Source organism: Mesoplodon densirostris, chromosome X (genome assembly GCF_025265405.1).
Source record: "Mesoplodon densirostris isolate mMesDen1 chromosome X, mMesDen1 primary haplotype, whole genome shotgun sequence".
NCBI classification, from domain to species: domain Eukaryota; kingdom Metazoa; phylum Chordata; class Mammalia; order Artiodactyla; family Ziphiidae; genus Mesoplodon; species Mesoplodon densirostris.
In genome coordinates, this window is record NC_082681.1 from 22,622,481 (window position 1) to 22,648,291 (window position 25,811).

The window sequence follows — 25,811 nt, forward strand, 5'->3', positions numbered from 1 at the left end:
GGATGCTCCCGATATGCAGTTGCTAACCCTGTGCTTTGAGCAATTTCTACAGAGTGAGTAAAGGTTATACAGACACTTTCACTCTCTTCCCTGGTCCCTTTTGAGACCAAGGACAAGAGTTTGTCAGACTTTTACTTAAGCTTGTTGTGTGGCCACAGTGAGAGCCCTGTCTCTCAGGGCTGGGGCTCGGTCTGTTACCAGATAACTGACCCATATGAGGATTGAAACTGTCATCCTAGCAATGGATCATAACCCACTAGATCTAACAAAAATGAAGGAAGGAAGGAAGGAAGGAAGGAAGGAAGGAAGGAAGGAAGGAAGGAAGGGAGGGAAGAAAACAAAAGAAAATTCCCCTCAAACTATATTACCTACTTGGTCCTCCCATCTCAGGAAAAGAGATGATCATCTATGCAGTTGCTTAAACCAAAAGCCTGGGATTCATCCTTAATTCCTTCCTGTTCTTCATGCCCTCTTCTAATGCAATTCATCTGCAATCTATGTCATTTCATTAAAGTAAACTTTTATTAAAGTATAATATGCATACAGAAAAGTACAAAAATATATATCAATTCTACTATGTAAAAAGCCTTAAAATTAATCCACCTTATCCATCCCAACTTGATCCTACCATTTCTTACCTGTATTAATATATTAGCTTCCTCACCAGTTTTCTCACCTTCCCTTTTAGCCCTTTACCATCCATTCTCCACATAGAAGCTTGAGGGATCTTTTCAAGTTGTAAATCAGATATGCATTCTACAAATTCACCTCCTATCACTCTTTCCTCACCTGCCTTACCTGTTGCCCTCCAGCCACAGTTGTTTTTTGTTGTTTGCTTGTATATTTTATTCTTCCAGTATTCAAGTGTTTATCTCACTCAGGGCCTTTGCACACGTTGCCTCTACCTGTAATACCTCCCCTCTGACTGTTCTCATAGCTGGCTACTCCATATTTATCAGATCTCAGCTTAAATATGACTTCTTCTTCACAGAGATCTTCCCTGACCATTTTGCCAAAACAAGGTCACCTCTCCCCATATTGTTTTTTATATTAAGACCCTGTATTTTATATTAATACCCACATAGAATTGATCACAATACCAGTTTTACAGTTATTTTTGAGACCACTTCCACTAGTAGAATGTAAGCTCTGGAAACATTGAGACCATGACTTTCCTGTTCATAATTTTAACTCCAATGCCTACCTAGCCCAATATATGACACATAGTAGGTGTCCAAAACTACGTTGTGAGTGAATAGATGACTGAATGAAAGAATGAGTAGAATTCTGAGCTGAAACCTCTCTTCTGCGATATCATTACTCTGTCTTCACTGCAAGAAAAGAGAGCATGGGCAAAGATTTAGGGAAGCTGGTGTGCCTTTGAATTTGGAGGCACCAAGGAGCACACCTGTAAACCAAAAAGGGAAAATCAAGTTTATTCATTGTTAATTAATGAGCCTTGGGCTTGAATGATAAAAATCTAATGATGTTAATTTTGGTTCTGAGTGCTGGATGCCGTCTCTGAAGACAAGGTAAAATGGTAAGTAATAGGACACTGCAGCTTAATCCCACAATTAGGAAGCAGCTATCACCCCCAGGGACAACTCTAGTTACTGACTGATTTTCCTTACACACTGTAATTACATTCAGTACCACCTTAGGCTCCCTAAATGTCCTAGATACCCCCATTATAGGTGGGCCTTCCTTTACACAAGCCCTGTGTATTAACAATCCATATCGGTACAAAGGATAAATTATGGAGAAATTCTTTCATGTCACAGAAGCATTCTTAACAAGAGTCCTTTGAATAGCCAGTTCTCCGAGTGGATTTAAAATAGGACTTCATTTACAAAACTATGACTTAACTGTAATCTTTTAGGGACACATTGTCATTACCCCAAGCAAAGCAGCAAAGATGGCTTTTATTCCCTGGCCTCAGATTGAGCCTTCAGCCTAGAATGCCAACTGAACCAAGCCGCTAACTGTGGCCTCACACTTACCCCTAATTTAGGCCACAGCACAGATTGATTGTTAATCCTATCACACAGCTCAGGCGCTAAGACCAGACAACCATGTCACAAATCTGGGTCTTTGAGCTGGGGGGTGGGGTGTGCTTGCGGGGATGGAGGAACTGCATCCATGACTCACTGCTAACCCATCCCTGCTGCTGGAAAAAAAATAACTCTAAATGCACATCCTGCTGCTTGTGAGTCAGGAATGTCATTTTCATTTATGAAGGATGGAACATAATTTTCCTCTAACATTTCAAGTGAATAACTTTACATACATTTTCCCCCCAATTTCCATAGGAATTTGATGCCATGGAAGCAATCAGCTCCATGTCCCCAGAGCCTGGCAGAAACTCTTATTTTTCTTACAGATACTTTAAGATCAGTAGTTCTGAATTCCCCTCCTCCCTCCAATTACGTTCCTGGGGAAACCCACCCTGACTTAGGGGTTTGGGGGGAGATAGGGTGGTGTGAATTCTAATGCTATTTTATCATTTTGGACTCACATTTCCATTGAGTCTTAAAAGCTGAGTTTCAGAAGTTCAGAGAAGCTTCCGTGCCGTGTCCCCATTAAGAGGTGCTTGCCTCCCACTGTGAGCGGGCTTCCCTGGTGGCGCAGTGGTTGAGAGTCCGCCTGCAGATGCGGGGGACGCGGGTTCGTGCCCCGGTCTGAGAAGATCCCACGTGCCACGGAGCATCTGGGCCCGTGAGCCATGGCCACTGAGCCTGTGCGTCCGGAGCCTGTGCTCCGCAATGGGAGAGGCCACAACAGTGAGAGGCCCGCGTACCGCAAAAAAAAAAAAAGAGGTGTTTGCCTCCCACTGTGAGAATCCCAAAGGTAGATTCATCACAGGTTATGTCAAAAAAAAGAGTGGAAAACAGCAAAGGAGACACCCTCTCTGTTAACTCTCCAAGGCATAGCTTCTGATTTCACTATAACTATTAGGTAAATACACCTAGTAGAACAAAACAGAAAATTTATTCCAGAGGAGAAAAGACAGGGTCTTTGAGTTTTATAATATATGGCATATCTGGTACTGTTGCCCCCCTCCAGTAGCTTTTTCTAACTGGCTATATTTCTCTCCTTTCCTCAGGTCTAATGCATGAATGTCACAGATATGGGTAATCTGACCATTCTCAATGAATTTCTCCTCCTGGGATTTGGGAGTCTCCATGGGTTAGTTTTTCCTTTGGGGATATTTCTGGGAATCTATGTAGTGACCTTGCTGGGGAACATTCTTATCCTTATAGTCATTTCCCTTGACTGCAGTATCCAAACCCCCATGTACTTCTTTCTGTCCAATTTCTCCTTTGAGATCTGGTACACTACCTCCATTGCCCCTAAGATGCTGCAGACCCTTCTCTCAGGTTCCCAGGTGATTTCTTTTGTAGGATGTGTGGTCCAGTTTTACTTCTTCGGTTCCATGGCAGTAGTTGAGCACTTTCTTCTGGCAGCCATGTCTTATGACTGCTACTTTGCTATCTGCAGCCCCCTCCAGTACCCATCCCTCATGAACCTCCACACATGTACCCTGCTTGCAGGTGGATCTTGGCTGGGTGAGTTCCTAACCCCTGTGGTCACTGTTACCATGACTTTCCAGCTGCCCTGCTGTCCAACCGATAAGTTTGACCATTTCTTCTGTGACCTGACCCCTGTGCTGTAGCTGGTCTGTTCTGATACTGAGACAGTGGAGGAAACCACTTTCCTACTGGCCTCCTTTGTCACTATGGTGCCCTTCCCACTCACTGTAGCCTCCTATATCCACATTGTTGCTGCTGTCCTCAGGATTCCATCAGCTGCAGGAAAGCAATGGGCCTTCTGCACCTGCTCTTCCCACCTCACAGTGGTCACTCTGTACTATGGAACACTGGGAACAGTGTATGCCATTCCCACAGCAACCCAGGCTGTTGCCCTGAACAAGATCTTCTCCCCGTTCTATACCGTGGTCACTCCCACGGTCAACCCCATCGTGTATAGCTTGAGAAACAAGGATGTTAAAAAGGCAGTGAGGGGCCTCCCTGGTGGCGCAAGTGGTTGAGAGTCCGCCTGCCGATGCAGGGGATACGGGTTCGTGCCCCGGTCTGGGAGGATCCCATGTGCCGCGGAGCGGCTGGGCCCGTGAGCCATGGCCGCTGAGCCTGCGCGTCCGGAGCCTGTGCTCCGCAACGGGGGAGGCCACAGCAGTGAGAGGCCCGCATACCGCAAAAAAAAAAAAAAAAAAAAAGGCAGTGAGGAGGCTTATGAGTCAGTGTATGTATACTAAAAGGACCTAATGGCCCTCGCCATCCATAGGGAGTCTTTTTCCTCAGAGCAGCCTGGGCTTCTGTGAACGAAGCCAAGCACTAGGCTTTGTACTTGGGGGCTCAGACCACTGCTGCTCCCTCCTTCCAGAGAAATAGCCAACAGAACAGGGACCATCCCTGAGGTCCTATAGCCTAAAGCCCTTGAGAATACCAGGTGAATCCTTGCATGGTAAAATTAAGTTTGCCAGACAAGTGACTCCCTCAGGCTATTCTACCAGGCCTTTTAGGGGAAAATTCAAAAGACCCAAATTTGTTTGACACAAAAGTCTATCTCTCTGTCTTTGTCTCTTTCTCTGTCTCTCTCTTTCTGTATGCGTGTTATAGAAATACCTGTTGGTGTTAAGGTTTTTGGTTTCATTATGTGCACGTGCCCAATGTGCCCATGTGTACACACACACACACACACCTACATACACATGTAGTCACCATACCCTTCCCATACAAACTTAGCAGCCCTTCCCTGTGCCTCTCCTCAGGGTTCATGCACATTCACCTCACCTTCTGTGGTTTCTTAGATCATCTGCCTCTCCACTGATCAGAACAATCTCTAAAATCCTAGAGAAGCTATTGACTGTTCTACTCACTTGAAAAGGTAGTTAATCAAGACCCTTGAAGACTGGAATAACATCATCCTTATTACTTATTTATTTTATTTTTTTTTTTTGCAGTATGCGGGCCTCTCACTGCTGTGGCCTCTCCCTTTGCGGAGCACAGGCTCCGAACGCGCAGGCCCAGTGGCCATGGCTCACGGGCCCAGCCGCTCCGCGGCACGTGGGATCTTCCCGGACCGGGTCACGAACCCGTGTCCCCTGCATCGGCAGGCGGACTCTCAACCACTGCGCCACCAGGGAAGCCCCATCCTTATTACTCTTAATGTCCCCTAGCATGGTGCTCTGCACAGATGCAAAATAATTATTTGTTGATTGAATGAACCAATGACTTACCAAAGCAATGGAGGTTTGGTGGATGAAGAGAGTAAAATAAGTCACTTTTTTTCTGCCTACACTGGTCTCTCCTCCCAAGTTTCCTCCTCGTGGTCATAGACACCCCCATCTCCCTCCACAGGCAGCTCTCACTGAGCGCCACAACCTTGCTCCTTGCCGTGTCCCCTCATCCACCCTCCCCACAGTGGCAGATGTATCTTCCTGAAACCCAAAATTGACCCTACTATTTCCCTGTTTATCACTCTCCGTGGTTCTCCAGTGCCCCTGGGATGGAATCAGAGCTCCTCAGCCTGACTTGTGGCCACCTCTTGACCTCACCCCTCACCAATCTCCTTCTCCCCCTTTGTGCTCTAGCCACACCAAGCTTCTCAAATAGAGTTGGAAACTCCTTAAAGGGAAGATCATATGCTCACCATGTCTCTTCCACAGTATCTAGAGCCAGAGTGGGACAAAAAGTAGTTGCTCAAATAAGACGTCTTCAATCGAACTGTAATGGGACTCTAAACTTCCTTTCCTCTTTGTTTCCATTTATTGGCTTCTGGCCTATGAAGCAGCTTTGGCTTGAGGAAAAGGTAATCTTGAGTGACTGTCAGTGATGTGTGTGTGTGTGTGTGTGTGTGTGTGTGTGTTTTACCTCATTTCACCTGCCTACCCTCCAGCTGGGCACCACCAGGAGCACAGATAGACTCCCTCCCCCCAAGAAACCTCCTCCTACAATATGAGTCAAAGAATGCCAAGCAGTTTGGGAAACACTTTCCCAGCTGGTTCCTCCTACTCCCTTCCTGATCACCCACAGAGTTCCCTCTTGTATAGGGTCTAATTGTCTCTAATCTAGCTTTAACTTCTTGTAATTACCCTCAATTAGGAAATAGAGCCTGCAGAACACACTCCGTGTGGTTAAGGCATGAATCCAGTGCAGAAGTGTAATTACTTTTCAGTCTCTCAGGGGTTCTGCGTAGCCTTCTGTGCAGGTGCACAGAGTAGAAATGCTTCATCTGCTCTATCCATACATGTTTTTCTCTTTTTCTTGAACCCAGGTTTTTGATATAGGTTGAGGGTTTTGTTTAGTGCATTGGCCATTGGGAATTTTTTTTAAATTTACTGGTGATAGGTCAACTGAGCTTAGAAACCTTCAGCTACTTCCCATTGCCCTTAATAAAGTCCAAATGCCCCATGGAAGTAACCAACATTACCTGTCAACATCAAAGGACACCTGTAGCCCATCTAGAGCCTGTTCATGGCCAAAAAATGATATACCACTTGTCTCAATCTCCAGTCTCATCTTTTGTTGCTTGTTTGCTCTCTGAACTCCTTTCCTTCCTGGATGTCTCTAAGTTCTTCAAACCTGTTTGCCTCCTCATAACTTTCACACGTGCTGTTCTTTCTCCCCTTCCTTACTCCACTTTTCACCTGGCTCACTCTTTGGGTTCCATCCAGTCTCTTTATCATATGCTCTTAGAGCACCCTAGCTTTTTCACTTTTTCATTATAAATTTCTCACAACTGCATTTGAATATTCTGCATGATATAATATAGGTACAGATATATATCCTCTACCTGGATTATAAACTTCACAAAGGCAGGATCTGTGTCTGTCTTGTTTGAACACTACATCCCTAGTACCCACAGAGCTTAACAAGGAATAATTGTTCAATAAATACTTGTTAATAAAAGAATACAAAAGAGCCATCTAAAGTTATTTCATTTATTTGATAAAGCATTATGTTGCTTTCACTCAATATACAGTTATTTAATCTTTTTGTGGCCCAGTTAGTTTCACTCTGTTCCCAAGACCACAGTGTACCTCCCTATTCCCTGCCAGTCATCACACAAATGTGTATCATTCCCCCGAGGGAACTGGAGGAGGGTGTATGGCTCAGGACAGCTCATCCCTACTGGTGAGAAATATGTCAAAGTGCATGTCCTGCTCTCAGTGGTAGTACAGCTTCCCTACTGAACACAAAAGGCAGCATTTTTTTTTATTATGGTGCTTTGGTTGATACACTGCTTCCGCAGTGTGAATAGTCTTTCTCTATTCAGTGAAACATTATGTTAATGATTGGACAGAGTAATTAATAGCAGATCAGATTACATTTTCATGTCTCTGTACAAGCCAAAGAGAAATTATCCTCATTAACCTGATCGGTACAAACTGTCATACTAGATTAGAAGAGATCCAGCTTCAGTTTATACCTTAACCCTCACTGTTTTGGCCAGATCGCTTGCTGGTACCTCAGTGGCTGCTCAGGAAAGAGGGAGAAGGAATCTGGAATGGGCAAGTCAGGGGCAAGAAGAAACAATATGGGCTTCAGTCTTGCCCTAAAGGAAGCTTGCCAACAGCACCTGCCTCAACACTAGGAACCCATCCACATTAGCTTTTCTGTACAAGGGGGTTAGGCTAGGATGTGGGGAAGGCTGCATGACTCTCATGGCGATGGCACTAATTGTGAAAGGTTATAATTGTGTTCCAGAGCATTATATTTGGAAGTAGAACTCCAGAGAAAGGACCTAGAGATGGATTTCAGTACCTTAAGAGTAGAGGACTGCCAAGAGATAGACAAGTATCAAGAACCCAGGCAAATGAACTGGGGTTCAGAGTGGGATTGAAAGGTTGAGAATAGAGGCAAACAATATTTAGGGCATTCCACTGTTTCTAAACTTTAACACATTATCTGTTTCTTCAGTTTCTCAAGCTCTATAGATTCTTCAAGTTTAACTTCTATGTCCAACTTCATCTGTAGTGCAAGATCATTCGCAGCATAAACATGAATGAAGACACAAGCGAAATGTGGGGACATGATGTCTGGTATCACTACTCTTCTAGTTGGTCAAGATTAGGGTTTAATAGAAAATAAGAACAGACCAATCACAAGTAATGAAATTGAAACTGTGATTAAAAATCTTCCAACAAACAAAAGTCCAGGACCAGATGGCTTCACAGACAAATTCTATCAAACGTTTAGAGAAGAGCTAACTCCTATCCTTCTCAAACTCTTCCAAAAAATTACAGAGGGAGGAACACTTCCAAACTCATTCTACGAGGCCACCATCACTCTGATACAAAAACCAGACAAAGATATCACACACAAAAAAGAAAATTACAGGCCACTATCACTGATGAACATAGATGCAAAAATCCTCAACAAAATACTAGTAAATTGAATCCAACAACACATGAAAAGGATCATACACCATGGTCAAGTAGGATTTATCCCAGGGATGCAAGGATTCTTCAATATATGCAAATCAATCAATGTGACACACCATATTAACAAATTGAAGAATAAAAATACCATATGATCATCTCAATAGATAAGTTGAATTCTTTAACTATTATTCTTAAAGTTATGAGCCATTAAATGTTGTCCAGGCTCACGGGTCAAATCAGAGATGGCCAGGACCTAAAGATCAGATAGGCCATCAGGGATTACATTAGCTCTAAAAAATGGCTTAAGTATTATGAAACAAATTTAAGGAGGTGACCAAAATGTCAGGGAGACCTGGAAGTGGCAATAGTAGAGGTCAACACAAGAAATATGCAGAAGGGGGCTTCCCTAGTGGCGCAGTGGTTGAGAGTCCGCCTGCCGATGCAGGGGACACGGGTTCGTGCCCCGGTCTGGGAAGATCCCACGTGCCGCGGAGCGGCTGGGCCCGTGAGCCATGGCTGCTGAGCCTGCGCGTCCGGAGCCTGTGCTTCGCAACGGGAGAGGCCACAACAATGAGAGGCCCACATACCGCAAAAAAAAAAAAAAAAGAAATATGCAGAAGGAATCCAGGAGTCCCAAGAGCAGATAGAAGTGTAGTATTAAAGTAAGAATTAGAAAGGCCTGACGAGAGGCAAATCAGTACCCTACTCTTAGGGGAAATGTATTATCAATTGGGGAACCAAATAAGAGATTTGGATTCTAGAGGAAGTTATAGGAAATTAAGCAAGACCCCAATAAATTTATGGGGTGAAAAAGTCAGAGTAAGACTGAATTTCTAATATTTCCCCTGTGCAAAACTGAAATTGTCCCAAGAGCCTAGGACAGAGCTAAACTCACAGGGATTTTCAAATGCTTTTAGGCACAACCAAAATTGTAAAACTTGTCAACCACAGCACTGTTGTGGTGAAGAAGCCAGTCACATAATTCTAGTAGTACTTTAGAATGACTATCCTATTAGCCTGACTGCCTGCCTTTGAGAATTGAATTCTACATGGACAGTATAATCATTCTGAGCAGAATAGCATCATCGTTGGCAGAATAGTTATCCTCATGTTTAGTTGGATCCTGTACCCTTTTGGGGTCTCTGGCATGCGGAATTTGCCTCTGAGGTTTCTAGCACTTTTACTCCTTGGATATACTAGAAAAGCCATCCTCCACCCCGGTTACTACTCTGCTTGAGAACACCTTGCTTTGTCCAACTTCCCTTGAAAGTTCAAAATAAATGTCAAGTCCTTCCTGTTTTCATTCATCACTCAAAATGCACTGATATCTTTTCAGAAACTTCCTTGTGTTTAGTGTTTCTTCCAGAACAAGTTAGCTTCTTCATCCAAATTGGATTCCCAGACATCATTCTTATAATTGCAAGGCATTAAGACATTTAACAAAGCAAATCTTTGACCTTTTCAATATTTCCATTGGGGTCATTTCGATGACTAGATGATCAATTCGTACATCAGCATGGACATCTTTCCTGAACCAATTCTTGCTCTTGATTCTATTCATCCCTCATAAGTATCTCTTAACACATAAAGTATCTTACTTGCAAATTCATTTCACACAGTATCAATATTGATCCTTTGCTCTACACAATAGCCACTCATTTTTTTCAGTGACATGAAAATAGCATGCATTTCACCACCAGTGCTAGCTAGTGCAAGACTGATTGGCTGATGTTGACAATTTTGTTCCTGAAAGTTAAAACATTGTTCCCGTTTGGCCTTGGTCACAGTTTCAAACATTGAGTAACAACTTCCCATTGGATTGTATAGAGGTAGACTCAAGGATGATTATTTTAGAAATTAGGACACTTATGTTGTCCTTTCTCTTTCATATATTTTGTAATCATCATCCCAGACAGAACTAGCTGAAGGTCATTGCTCCATGGACTTGAAGGTAGGTAAGTAGGGCTTACTAGGGTCCCTGAGTTTCAGCTTAGTTACTGACATGTACCTTTTATAGCACCCTAGAATACTGGTCTTATCCTATCTCTTGAGGAACTACAGTATATGGTAGTGGTTAAGATAGCAGGCCATGGAGTTAGAACTGGGTTTGAAACCTAATTTCACTATTCTCTACCTTGGTTAAGTGAATCCCTTTCAACGAATTGCAGTTTCCTCATTTATACAATGAAAATAATGTCTACCTGCAAAGTTCACAAGGCTTAAATGAAATAATATATGTAAAACACTTAGCTTGATACCTAGCACATACTGAGCTCTCTTGGTGGTAAGACCAGTCTGACGTAGTGAAAAGTCAGAATATCTTTCAAGGCTATAAAGCAATGCCTCCACTAATATTGACTCTTCTTGTTCAGAAACTTGCTTCACAGAGTAATGTCAGAAACATATTCCATTCCAGCCATGCTCCAAGGGGAGGCTGTGACTCTCTCAGGCTTGTGGGATATATTTCTGTTGCCTTGGGACATGACCCCTCACCAGTTATTCTTGAGCTAAAGACACTGCAGACCTTTAACTTCCCCACTAAAATGGTCTTGGCTCTCTCTTTTCTTCATCTGCCACTACCACTAGCTAAGGACTGAGAGCTTCCATTAATTCTCTCTGTCTCTGTATACCAGGCTGACTTTATTCAAATGAACTTCCTTCTCAATGGATTGATTAACTGAGGTCTTGTTGTTTGTTATTGTTACTTCCAAATATACACAGTGAATTGTATTACCAAGTAGATGGCTTAATGGGATCCATATTAATAAACAGATAAATATAGTAAGGTTTCATGTGAAAATGAAACTTGCATTACCCATGTGGTTCTGTTTAAGGTATTAATTTACCACCAACCCTCTCCTTTCTTTTTGTAGCTGGTGAAATAGTAAACTCCGAACCTAGTTTATAAATAAGACAGTCCCATATTATGAATTAGTGACATCCAAATTAATGAGATTTACTTTATCTATATTAACCCTAACTACAATGATATATCACTTATCTGAAGGTTCCCTTCCTAGAAACCATAATTGTCTAGTACTCTCAGAGCTAAAGTCTAAAAATTAACCTTTAAAAACTTTAGAGCAGCCAAAAGAGATAATATAAAATCTATACATCAAAAGTCATGCAGAAAAAAAAAGTCATGCAAAGTACTTAAAGAAAAACTCATAAGGCTTTCAGTCTTACTTTATACACACTTATAACTCAGCATGGTTTCTGAGCCTAGGATAGAACAGAAGATGTCAAAGGGCTACTGGAGGCATAAACAATTTAATCAGCAAGCAAAAACTTTAGAAAGAAGACAGGATGCTTCTTAAAAAATAGACAGCCTGGGGCCATTTATTGGATGATTAAACAGTCTGACACACTAAGGACACACCTTACATCCCAGCCCAACTCAATGATTAGTGTCCATAAAATGACCTGGAATCAACCTGAAAAGGGCAAATTGTGTCAGGTTCACTTGGCATGAAAAAACAAGGATGGGCAAAATAGGTGAAGGGGATTAAGAGATACAAACTTCAGCTTTAAAATAAACATGTCTTGGGGATGTAATGTACACGTAGAGAAGAGTCAGTAATATATATATATATATATATATATATATATATATATTCTTTTGCGGTACGCGGGCCTCTCACTGCTGTGGCCTCTCCCGTTGCGGAGCACAGGCTCCGGACGCGCAGGCTCAGCGGCCATGACTCACGGGCCCAACCGCTCCACGGCATGTGGGATCTTCCCGGACCGGGGCACGAACCTGCATCCCCTGCTTCGGCAGGCAGACTCTCAACCACTGCACCACCAGGGAAGCCCAAGAGTCAGTAATATTATAACAACTTTGTATGGTGATGGATGGTAACTGGTCTCATTGAGGTGATCATTTCATAATGTATAAAAATATCAAATCACTATGCTGTACAGCTGAAACTAATATAATATTATATGTTAATTGTAAATCAATTTTAAAATAGAGACATCCATTTGAAACAATTATAATGAAAAGGACATGGCCACTGCAAGTACACTTCTATTATGTGAGACATGCACTTGCAAACATTTCCTTGCCAACCAATGCCAAATAGATCAGGTGTTAAGGTATCTGCCAACCAAGGCATGTCACGCTAGGTTCTGCCAGCCTGGCTTCAATGAACAGATAAGCATTTGTAATAAGCCCATTATTTATATGTAAATAAAGTAGATGCTGGTGAAATGTTCATGAAACCTTTTCTCTCCCCTCCCTAAGGTGTCACACATGTGAATATTACCAGAGTAGGTGGTATCTCAGTTATTTACAACTTTGAGTTAATGAGGTGGCTGTTTTGCTGCATCTGTGTGTGGTGGCGGTGGGGGGGGGGTGGGATTCTCCAGGGATAAGTCCTGGAGCTCCAGAGAGTTTATTAGACAAGAAGGATACTTGGGGCTTGCCATTTTGCCATACCACCTTCCAGAAGAAATATGTTCCAGCAAGAAAGGAAGATATTGGTAAGGAAAAGTTATTTTTCCAGGTTTCTAATGAAATCAGGGAATTTCCTCTCACCTTGTTACCAATAATAAGCATGCTTTCTTGGGGGAGAGAAGTGCAAAATAATGGCCTCCCAAGGAGCTGTTACGCACTTGCTTCTAATAACTCCTTGTGAGCCCATCTCCCAGTGAAGTTCTTTGTAGTTAAAATGCCTTTTTTAACTGAGTCATGTGCGACCAATTAAAACCACCAACTCTGCAGTGAATGCTGTACTAACTCCTTAATCCTAAAAATTAGTGTGCAAATGAAGGAAGGAAAATGACGAAAGAAGCAGGCTATTGGCTATAAGAAACGGAGCCACTTACAAACCTAGCTACAGGGAGTGCATATGTTGCTTATAAGTAAATGCACTGTGTGTGTATCTACACAGTATGATTTATGTGCATCTTGTATGGAGACACATATGAAAGATAGTGTGTGTGTATATATTCATACCCATATATATCTGTGCACATGTATGGGTGATATGAGTGTCTATGTAAACAGAATGTTTACACTGGGGCTGTTTAGTGGAGGGAAAAAGAGTTCAACACACTTTAACATAGCTCCTAACAACACCCTATGTTTTAGCCCAGCCCCCAATAACGAGTACCCATAAAGATGGCTTGGGATCATCCAGAAAATGTTGTATCAGGTTCATTTTGGTATAATAAGACAGAAAGCTATCTGTTTGAGACAAATTAAAAAGACTTTGTGGGCTTCCCTGGTGGTGCAGTGGTTGAGAGTCCACCTGCCGATTCAGGGGACACGGGTTCGTGCCCCGGTCCGGGAAGATCCCACGTGCCACGGAGCGTCTGGGCCCATGAGCCAAGGCTGCTGGGCCTGCGCATTCGGAGCCTGTGCTCCGCAACGGGAGAGGCCACAACAGTGAGAGGCCCGTGTACCGCAAAAAAAAAAAAAAAAAAAAAAAAGACTTTGTTATTTCAAGTTATGCTTCTATTATTTGGGACCTGCATGTATAAAGAGCTTCCTTCCCAGCCAGTTGCAGACAGATCAGCTGTTACAGTATATGCCAACCAAAGCAGGTCACACTAGGTTCTGTCACTGGGGGTATGGGTCTGTGTGTCAACATTTTGTGTCTGTGGTGTGTGCATGTGTGTGTGTGTGCACTTGCTCAAGTTGGGGTGTGTTTATGCATGGAGAAATGGGCAGATGTGAGGGGATGTACATTTTTAAAATGAATTCAATCTGATGCGAACACTCGGTTTCTGCTCAGCATCTTGCCTTGACTATCATTGTTCCTAGTTTCCCTTTCTGGTACCCTATTTTGCCTTTTTCAATAGAGATCCCATGGATCAAATTTGGCTCAGTTAGAGACTGCTCGGATTATCTGACCCTGCCCAGCAACCCCATTGCCCCATCCTGTAGCCTCAACTGCATCCTCTTGCCAAAGCTGCACCTGTTCTTTGGTCCATTCTGGCCAGAGCTACTTCCTTGAAACTGACCTAATGACCCAGCTTAGGCTAAGTTAAGTACCAGCCCTGGCAGAACTAGGGGCAGAGTAAGGTGACAAGGTTGGACTGCAGGGCTCTGCGTGGTGTGAACCAGGCTCCCTTGGGGACAGTAGGAACCTGGATGCATGAGACGCTGTCTGATGTGGGGAGTATTGACTTGGGGTGGGGGAAGCACACCAGAAGCTCTCAGGATCCTTGATCCAAAGAGAAAACCAAGTGGAGAAGGGAAATGAGAACCAAGTGTGGAGGGTTGATGGAGGCTCATCAGTAAGAGGAAGGAAGAGGAGAGAAGAGTAAAAGAAAATATGGAGTGTCCTGGACTACCATTCCAAAGAGAGCCAAGAAGTCCCAATGCTGTCCCTAGGAACACAACAGACAACCCTTTATTGAGAGATTACTATATGTCAAGCACTTGCCAGGCACTGGGTGTACCTCAGTAAATAAGACATAGTCCCTTCCTTCAAGGAGCTTGCTGCATATGTGAGGAGATCAAGAAGCAAGTTGTTTTTCACATTTCTGTGTGAGAAGTTCCACAATAGATGTAAGAAAAGACTTCTTGTAAAAATGGAGTTAGGCAGGTGAAGAGTGGGGAGGGGAATGAACATTTAAAGGCCACGTTTTGACTTCAGGATAAAGTCCAAATTCCTTGGCTTGGAATAGAAGGCCCTTCATGAATTGGCTCCAGCTTCTCAGTTCTCAGTTGTCACCACCATTGCCCACACACTCTAGATCCCGTCATGTTGGATTTCCTGCAGTAGTTTGGACAGGCACACTGTCTTTCACTTCCAAACCATTGCAGATGATGATCACTTTACATGGAATGGCTTCCCCAGGCCCCACCCATGCAATCTACTTATTTGATTCAACTCAGATAACACCTCTGCTGGGAAGTCTTCCCTTAACCTAGCCAACCTCCTGCCTCGGATTGGTTTGCATGCCTGTATTAGTTTACTAGGGCTGCCATAACAAAGTACCATAAATTGAGTGTACTAAACAACCGAAACTTTTTCTCACAGTTCTGGAAGCCAGAAATTCAAGATCAAGGCAACATTGATTCCTTCTGAGGGCAGTGAGGAAGAATCTGTCCCATGTCTCTCTCCTAGCTTCTGGTTGTTTGCTGGCAATCTTTGGTGCTTCTTGGCTTATGGAAATATCATTCCCATCTCTGCCTTCATCTTCATGTGGTGTTCTCCCTGTGTGTGTGTCTTTCTGTCTAACTTTCCCCTTTTTATAAGACACCAGTCCTATTGGATTAGGGCCCACCTGAATGACCTCATTTTTTTTTTTTTTTTTTTTTTTTGCGGTATGCGGGCCTCTCACTGTTGTGGCCTCTCCCATTGCAGAGCACAGGCTCCGGACATGCAGGCTCAGCGGCCATGGCTCACAGGCCCAGCCGCTCTGCGGCATGTGGGATCTTCCCGGACCGGGGCACGAACCTGTGTCCCCTGTGTCAGCAGGCGGACTCCCAACCACTGCGCCACCAGGGAAGCCCTGAATGACCTCATTTTAACTTGATTACCTCTGTAAAGACCCTATCTCCAAATAAGGTCACATTCTGAGATACTGGGCATTAGGATTCCAACATATCTTTCTTTGGGGGACAAAATTCAACCCATAACAATGACTCTCCCTCCCCAGCACTGACATAAGACCCTACACTTATCATAGCATTAATCAACCTAATTATAATTTTCTGTTTACTTGTCTCTCACCAAACTGTGAGCTGCATGAGAGTAGGGAGCATGCTTCATTCATTGTTGTAACCCTAGTATTTCAATACTTAAAACAAAACCAAGCACATAGTAAGTATTCAGTACATATTTGTCACAGTATAAGTGTCACTCCTTTGATCAGAGGCCAATCCCTTCACATATGCACTGGACCTTGGACCTTCCAGCCTTTTCAGGGACCATAAAATACTATATCCCTCTGGTCTCCTGCATCTTCAACTTCTCCCTTCCTAATAAATTCTTCCTAGTAGTATTAAAATATTTTCTATTACTTCACATTGTAAAAACAAACATCTCCCTTTAAGCTCCTTGTTCCAGCTCTCACCAAATCAATTTCCTTTCAGAACCAGGTTTCTCCAAAGCATTATCTACACATGGTGTCTTCTTTCCTTCACCTTTTATTTATTTCTTTCTCTCACTCCAGTATGACTTCTGCACTCATAACTCTACCAAAAGTTCTTTTAGTGAGGTCATCAATGTCCTCCATGTTATCAGATACAATGGACTCTTCTCTGTCCTCATATTACACCTCCTCTCAGCAGCCTTCAGTATAGTTTACCAGGCTTTCTTCCTTAAAACACTCTCTTCTCTCTACCTGAATGAGCCTACACACTTATGGTTTTCCTGCTACCTCTCTATCCCTTCCTCATCCTTATTCTTCCTCTATGTGATCTCTAAATGATGGAATTCACAGGGCCCCATTCTGGGCTCTTTTCTCTTCTCTCTCTAAACTGTTTCTCTACATGATTTCCCCCATTTCCATGATTTTAAATGCCATCTACATGCTGATGGCTTCTAAATTCTTATTTCTAGCCCAGATATCTCTTCTGAGTTCCAAACCAGTATATTTAACTACCAACTTAACATCCACTGCTATATCAGTATACTCTTATACAAGATTAATCTCATCATTTCTCTTCTCCCCCAAACCTTGTCCTATTCCAGGGTTCTTTCATCTCAGCTGGTGGCACAAGCACATATTCAATTCAAAACCAGTAACCTAAAAGTTATTTTTGATTCCTCCCTCTATAATCCATTACCAAACTCTATAATTCCTACCTCTGACTATATTGAGTTCAATTCATTTCTCCCCATCTCTGCCACTACTCTTCTAGTCCTTACCACCATTGTCTCTCACTGGTAACATTGTAACAGTGTACTAACTTGTTTCTCAATGTCTATTAGCTCTCCAGTCCCATTAAAAGTCATTTTCCACATAGCAGCCAGATGATCTTAAAACGTAAAATGGATTCTGTCACTCTACTAAAAATCATTCAAAGAGTTCTAATCTCACAGCGAAATGCAGTGAGGCATGGTATTATCTGGTTCCTGCCTATTTTTCTAGACCCTTCTGTGATGTTCTCCCCTTTGATCACTACATTGAACCACATTAGCACTTTCTCTGTTCCCCAAACATTCTAAGGTCTTTACTACTGCAGGACCCTGCTGTTATCTAGTCCCTCTGTTGAAATCCTGCCCTACCTTATCAGAGACGTCTTCTCTGATATTTCCAGCCCAATCCAAATTATGTACCTGTTGTGGTCTGAAAGTGGGTTGGAAAAGAATTTCCAGACACAAGGCAGAATGTGAAGAAGATGGAATTTATTAAATGGAATGGTCACTGCCAGAACAGCGTGCTGACTTCCTAGTAGTCTGACAGAGCCAACCCCGAACATGTGCTATTAGTCAGTTTTTATAGCCAGAGAACAAAAGAATGGTCCGAGGTGAAAATTTCGTTTTCTGATTGGTCGAAGCACATATAACATCCTTCTGTAGGATGGGAGTAGGACAGAGCAGATGCCTTTCCTTATTTGGGACAAGAGAGAAACATGTCCCATTGCCCAGGTGGGCTTAGGAATTTCATAACCATTGCAACATGGCGGGGAGGACAACAAGAGTCTGATAGCGTGTGTATCGCTGAAACGTTTTCAGGCAGGATTGTCCTTTGTCCTTGAAGCACCATTGTCCTTGGAGCACCACAGTACCCTTGTTATATGCCTTCCTAGCAGCCTGTGCTTTTCCTTTATAATGTTTATCACAGTATTAAATTATGGAGGATCATCAGTATATAGGTAGTACTTGAAGTCAAGGAAATAATAGTAATCTAGTAAGGGAGGAAGACATATTACCATTCAGCTATTCACTCAACAAGTAGTCGTTGACTCTCTCCTATGCCAAGCACTAAAAATTCAGTGGTAAAACACTAGATAATGTGATTACTGCTTAAACCTAGGTCCACAATGAATCCCATGGAGATACAGGAGAGTATCACTTTACTCAATGTGTTGGATGGGAGAAAACAATCAGGTAAGATTTCCTGGTAAAGATGATGATGAATCCAAGTGCTAAAATATGATGCGGCATTAACCAGGTGAAAAACAAATATAAGCAGGAATTTTCAGGCAAAGGACATGAGTAAGAATGAACATGTATGATATGGTAAATTGTGAGATGGAGCTTGGTGGGAGATGAGGTTGCGAAAGGAAGCGGGAGCAGGGTCATGGAAGACTTTGAATCCCACGCTGAGGAGCTTGGATTTGAATATGTGAAGACAAGTATCAAATGTTGACTGTGTGCAGTGTACTATGCTGGGCATTTGGGGGTACAGCTAGAAATGACTTTCTATCTCTGTCCTGGGAGGGTTTACAATCTCACTGGAAAGATAGGACATGCACACAAAATGTGAAGAGCAGTGCATGCTTACTTGTCAAATAAAGGGGAATAGAGTACTTCTAAGGGGAATAAATTACATGAGGAAGGCAGCAGGGAGAGTTCTGAGAGAACATAGTACTTGAGTTGGGTCTTAAAGGAAAAAAGGGTGTGTATTTAGCTAAGCAAGGGACATTCTGAGCTTTTGTGTTTGTTCATATGTTCTACTAAAAGCTTTGTTAGGTCTTTTACATTATGTTGTTTCATATTAATTGTAAAATTATTCTTAAAATTAAGGTAAATAAAAATATTGGGATTTTATGTGCAGAGATTCTCTTTATAGACAGTGCTTTCAAGAACTACATAGTCTAAAAACAGTGTAAAAATATATAATCTGAGCAATTTGAATACCAAGGCCACCAGACTGTAATATCTTTGAGGTCAGATTCTGTATCTACACAGTTCACTATTCTATTCCTAGCACCTAGCATGATGCCTGGATAATATTAGTTTCAATGCATATTTTTGATTGTCTCCCTTAGCAGAGTCTTTTTTCTTCCCTTCTCTCTTGAAATGTAGCTTGAATATATCCGTTGATAATGTTAGGTAGCTGGTAGCAGATACAAAAATAAAACAAAAGCACAAGTGAGGCCATCAAGGCTAACTCAGGTACATAGCAGAAGGAGGATCTGGGAGGGGAGCAGAGGAGCATAAAGAAAGAAATGAAAACACAGTGAGTAGTTATGAATGCTAGAGAAAATTCAACTCAGAAAAGAGTGCCTTGAGGCAATTACATGTCTAACAAATTGCTGTAAGTGCTTAATGCACATTTCTCCAAAACTAGTCTTCTAGTGAGCTTCTGTATATTTTATTAGATTCCACTTTTATCTTTCTTAGTCCTAGGCCAAATGCAGGTGCAGTATTATTTGTCATTTAACACAGTCAGCCTCACTACCAGAACACTTGCCTGAGTGCTAAGCAAATAAATATGGTCCCTTCATTTAGGGAGCTCTCTTATTCTTATCGGGGTAGCACAGTTATTGCTCCTCCTCCAACCCCAAGATCTCCCAGTCTAATTTATAACACACTCACACACATGCACACACACACACACAGAAGAAACTGAACACAACTAAAGCACACCTGTCAATCCTCACCTCCAGGACTGAGCTTTTGAAGGGATTATATGTTGCATTATTTATTGTCTATCCCAGAGTGGCTCCCCTCCCACCAACTAGGAAATACTCCTCCCCTCCCACAGTATAAATATGCTCAAGGAGAACTAAGTCACTTCAAGGAGACAGAGACACATCTACTAACCTTTCCCCCAAATCAGCTAAATAGATGATTTGGAGATTAACCAATATTTCAGGTTATAAAGATTATAATCTATCCTAAGTTTTGCTAATCAGACTGGGAGTTCCCTGAGGACAGGGAGAGTGTCTTGACCTTCAGACTGTCATCATTTTGGTTGATTGAATGAAGCTTATCATTATAGGCACAAACCCTCAGCTTCCTCAGTGCTTCCTCGACATCTTTGTTTTTGAGGCTGTAGATAAGGCGGTTGCACGTGGGAGTGACAACAGTATAGAGCAAGGAGAAGGTTTTGTTGAGAATTGGCACCTGGCCAGCCAAGGGCAGAGCATAGACTAACATCAAGGTCCCATAAAACAGAGTCACAACCACTAGATGAGAGGAACAAGTGGAGAATGCCTTCTGCCTACCAGTCATGAAAGGTATATGCAAGACTGTGAAAAGAATCTTCCACTAGGAGGCTAGGATTAGTCCAAAGCGGGCCAGAGTCACCAGTGCTGTTAGACTCATGCAGACCAGGTTGACTAGCTGGGGATTTGAGCAGGAGAGCTTCTGCAGAGGCTTCAAGTCACAGAAGAAGTGGTCAATCTCATTGCCGCCACAGAAGGTCAAGCTGGATAGCAGCCTGGAATGCAGCTGCCACTGTGAAACCACTAAACCATGAGCCAATCACTAGCCCCAAACATATGGTTCCATGCATTAGTGTTGGATAGTGTAAAGGCCGGCAGACAGGTATTGGTCATATGACATCACTGACAGAAGATAACATTCAGTGCTACCCAGGGCCCCAAAGAGGTAGAGCTGAATAATACAACATACCATGGAGATCACTCTATTCTCTCTCAGCAAGTCCATGAGCAACCTGGGCATGATATTCGATGTATAACAGACCTCCAGATATGAGATGTTTGCCAGAAAGAAGTACATTGGTGCCTGGAGTCCCTGCTGAGTGCTCACCAGGATCACAAGGAGGAGATTCCCAAAAATGGTGGCCAGGTAGACAGTGCCAAACACCAAGAAGAGCAAGGGACCCAATTCCTTGAGGTCTCCAAACCCCAGTATTATAAACTCAGTCACCATTATAGTGGTATTTCCTGGCCTCACAGAAGTCAGAAGTTCCTGGAGGTGTGTCAGTTTCTTCATACTGTTATGTCAGATTACCACTTAGATTTCCTACACAGTACAATTCTAATCAGTGGTTGGAGCTCTGCACTGATTAGGGCATTTTGGGGGGGTTGGCTCTCATTGTAGCCAGTTAAATTTGCCCTCAGAAAAACTTTTATGGAAATTAGCTGAACTTGTCATCTAGTCAGGGTGTGGAATAAGGATGAGGAGACTAAATGGTGGAAGGAATGGTTCAGTGAAAATCTGTCCCCATCCCTAAGGAAACAATTCAGAGTACAACAATATAAGACCCCAAAATTCACATCCAAAGGAGACATGTTTAGCCCATGCTTGGCATCCTTTGTGCCTTTTTGGGTAGAAGAAATCCCCAAGGAAAACTCTTACTAAATCCTGACCATTCAAAGAAATGGCAGGCCAGATAGCAAATCATAATCACGATCTTCTTTATCAGAGCATGAAATGGAAGGTGAAATGCCAGGACTGAAGCAGAGAATCACTCCACTGATGTTACTGGGCCATCCATGCTTGTTTGCTGGTGACATCTCTGAGACAGTAGAACAGTAGTTGCTGCAGAGACAGTAGATTCTGGAAAACCAGGTGTACATACTAAATATGTATGAATACAGATTTCTTACTTTTAAATCCTTCCCCATAAGAGGCTGTATTTTAGGCTTCTGGGTAGAAAGCCTAGCAGCTGACATCTGAAACTGCTGGTTAGACTCATGTGCACACATCTGAACACACACACACACACAGAGACACACACACATCTGGATCTATACAGTCAGGTATAGATAGTCACATGTGCTATCATCTTTGCCATCAGTTCTTTTGGTTTTCTGGGTTTTTAAAAATTTCTATCTATCTATCTATCTATCTATCTATCTATCTATCTATTTATTTATTTTTGCTGCGTTGGGTCTTCGTTTCTGTGCGAGGGCTTTCCACCACACAAACTGACTCACTGCCTGTTATTATCTACATGTATGTGTATAAGCAAAGAGTTTTCAGAAAGCTGTCTAAAAGAATTAAAGGCAGACTTACAATCTTATACCTTTTAGCCAGCCTTCTTCCGACACATCTACTTTGCACCAGGTATCCACCACACGCAAGTCATGGGCACCCACACTCTTCTCCAGTTCCTTCCCAGCTTCTGACCTTGGTTCTGCCTCCTTTGAGAAGGAATAAGGGATTTTTATTGGATATTCTCATCTCAGACTCCTGCCTCTTCCTCAAGAGCTATGTCTCAGATTCATTCTCCCTGGTCTCCCCAATTTTAAGACCATCCTTAACCAGGTCTTTGGGCCTCAGGCTATAGTGCCAACCCCTGTTGTTGGATACATAGCTGCCTAGCGAAAATCCACATTTTTTTTGCAGTTGGGTCAGGCCAAATGGGTGTGAATTGAATGATGTGTATAACTTTTAGTTCGTGCCCTTAAAAGAAAAGTACATATCCTCACCCTTCCCTTTTTTACTCTTCCCATTGGCTGGGATACAGAGCTGAGAGCAAAATCAGCAGCTGCCATCTGGGACGGAGATAGAAGTTGGATATTGAAAATAACATAGCAACAGCACAGTACCAGCCTGAACCCTCAGCTAGAGTAACACTAAACAGCCTACCTGGCTCTTTTGTGGAGATAAACACATTTCTATTTTGTCTAAGTCACTGAAGGTTTTAGTCGTTTTGTTACAACAGCTTAACCTGTACCCTAACTAACAAATGATTATAACTATGTCCTGGGTTATTGTGATTGTTCAACAAGATAATCCATATAAAATACTTAGCACAGTGGTTGGCAAATAGTAAATGGCAGCTATCATGATTTCTGTTGTTAGTGACTTCATTCCTCATCTCCATTCTTCCCCTTCTCTGGCATCTTTTTTTTAAGATAATTCTACAGCATTTCTATTGATTGATTGATTGATTGATTGGCTGTGTTGGGTCTTCGTTTCTGTGCGAGGGCTTTCTCTAGTTGCGGCGAGGAGGGGCCACTCTTCATAACGGTGCGTGGGCCTCTCACCGCCGCGGCCTTTCTTGTTGCGGAGCACAGGCTCCAGACGCGCAGGCTCAGCAGTTGTGGCTCATGGGCCCAGTTGCTCCGCGGCATGTGGTATCTTCCCAGACCAGGGCTCGAACCCTTGTCCCCTGCACTGGCAGGCAGGCTCTCAACCACTGCGCCACCAGGGAAGCCCTCTGGCATCTTTAAATACCTTATTCTAACCTAATTTTGGTTCCCTCAAGACCCAATGCCTGGTCAGACCCAACAACCTTTGATATGGATTTAACAATTTCCTACTCCTATGGGCTCAAAACCTCCCCACTCATTCAGGAAGGGAATTTAAGCACAAACAACCAGATTTTGCCCTTTTCCTAAACAAACCACAAATAACACATTTGACTGATTTGGGACTGGTTCATATTCCTAACAAGCTAGATAATCAGTCTTCAAACTGGGGTATGCAGAACCCAAGATCAATGGTGTTTAAATGGGGGAGATTTTGCACACATCCCCCCCATGTATTTGGCAATATCTTCAGACATCTCTGGTTGTCACAACTGGAGAGGGGCATCTAGCAGATAAAGGGCAGGGATGCTCCTAATCACCTTATAGTGCACAGGACAGCCCTTTACAAAAGAGAATTATCTGACCCCAAATGTTAATGGTGCTGCTGTTGAGGAACCCTGTCCTAGAGGTACACAATGACTTCCCAAAGAGGTAGGCAGACAGAGAGTGTTTTAAAAAAATTAACTTCTACTTTATATATGAACTGTTCTCTAAAACTGATCTACTGAGAATGTGCCTGTGGTTGAAGAATCATTCCGGTCCTCTTTTCTCACCTCCCTTTTCACAATTACTCTTCTCCCACTTTTCAAGAGAAAGGTCCACTCATTAGGCATCTTGAAACTTACCATTGTTCCAGTCACTTTCTTCTGTGAGAGTACAGCAGAGTGGAGTGGATAAGATCTTGAAGTTAGAGCATAGTCTCAGGTTCTAATTAATTCTCTGTCACTTACTAACTCTGTGACTTATTTGCTTGTTTAACACTTTGCAGGCTTCTGGTAACAGGGTCTTTTTCTTTAGTTTAAAATTTCATGGTACATATATATTTGTTGAATGTATAATAGGATGATCAAGAGAAGACTTTCAAATATAAAAATATGTATGACATTAGGATAAAATTCTGTGGGGAAAGTGACTGGAAGTGTGAGTTCAAGAAGAAAAGGTAATGATGTTAAGTGTCTGACTGTTAGAGAACTTGTCTATTCATATTTTCCTGCGTGATAGTGGACATCAAAATGCTACAGTATTTAGAATTCATTGAAAAATTTAAAAGAATGATGCAAGAGTTTAATTTTAAACTGTCAGTATCTACAGGGTGACAGAAATTATACAGTGTTTTCATCTATTTGAACTTACAATGAAAAATTTCTAGATGTCAATTTGCAAATGTGTAAGGGGCCAGAGTACAGTACAAAGTTTAAAGAGCTACATTCCTGCTGAATCCCCTCTGTGTCCTTTCTTGCTTGATGAAAAAACAGAAAGAGGAAAAAAACAGTCACATAGAGATGTGATTAAAATGCAGCAGCAAATCCTACTGCACAAGACCAGTTTTCTCCAGTCCCCACTCACCCTGCCAGCTAGCTTCCAAGTGTTTTTCTTCTCCTGTTCAAGAAGTTCTTCATGCTCACCCAGCCTTCCTTTCAAACTAATATCTATTTTTTTCCTTTTTTATGAAATAATTACTCTCTTAGTCATCACTGCAGGTCTCTGGACTCTTACAACCTGCCTATGACTCAACATGCTTTTAGCAAGTGGGCCTCCAGATACAATCCACAATTATCAGACAGAACTTTGAAAAACATATTCAAAGAAAAGGAAAAGTTTTAAACAGTGGTATAAGGTGGTCCTCAAACACACACTCACACACACATACAGGCTGCACTCACAGAAAAGTTTTCTTCCCCATGCCAAAACCACTGGGAAAATGGACAAGTAAATCAAATGAATTAACTCAGTTGTTTGTTTTTATGCAGGAAATGGCAAAACCTGGTTCTTTTTTGGATTGCAACCTTTATTGTTTCAGGCAAGTTATGAAACCGGTGTGTGTTCACAGACTCAGGAAAGTAATTTCATATGCACACACAAGCATACATCTATACACACTGGGGACAGTGTGATTGTAGCTGTGGTGAGCAAGAAAGGGTGTGTTTTTTGCCATCCAACAGCCCAGACCTACATTTTCACATTGAAATCAGAGAACACATCCTTAAAATAGAAATGGCAATAAACAAAATAGCTCATTTTCATCTGGATTGGTTTGCAGAGCATAGTTCTCTACTGGACTCTGGCCTGGTAAAAGTCTCTTGCTTCCCTGGAAGTCTGAGCTGCCATTTGATTCTTCCCTGCCTGAAGACAGCTTCTTTACATTCTAAAAGAAGCCAAGGAAAAAAGGTCTTCATACACTCCTTTAAGACCAATCAACAGGTGTGGATTTGATTTCCAGCTTATCCTATATTAGCTGTGTGACCTTGAGTAATACTCTTAACATCTCTAAGCCTCAGTTCCTTCATCTTCAAAACAGGGATAATGCTATACACCTTGATTGAAACA

General features: G+C 42.4%; 1 protein-coding gene across 1 annotated transcript; it reads left to right on the forward strand.

Moving 5' to 3' along the window:
- Positions 1-3,127: 3,127 nt before the first annotated feature.
- Positions 3,128-7,997, forward strand: LOC132481516 (olfactory receptor 10A2-like). Its single transcript, XM_060086405.1, is given in 2 exon segments — positions 3,128-4,015; positions 7,941-7,997. Coding segments are annotated over 2 exon segments (945 nt in total).
- The last annotated feature ends 17,814 nt before the right edge of the window (positions 7,998-25,811 follow it).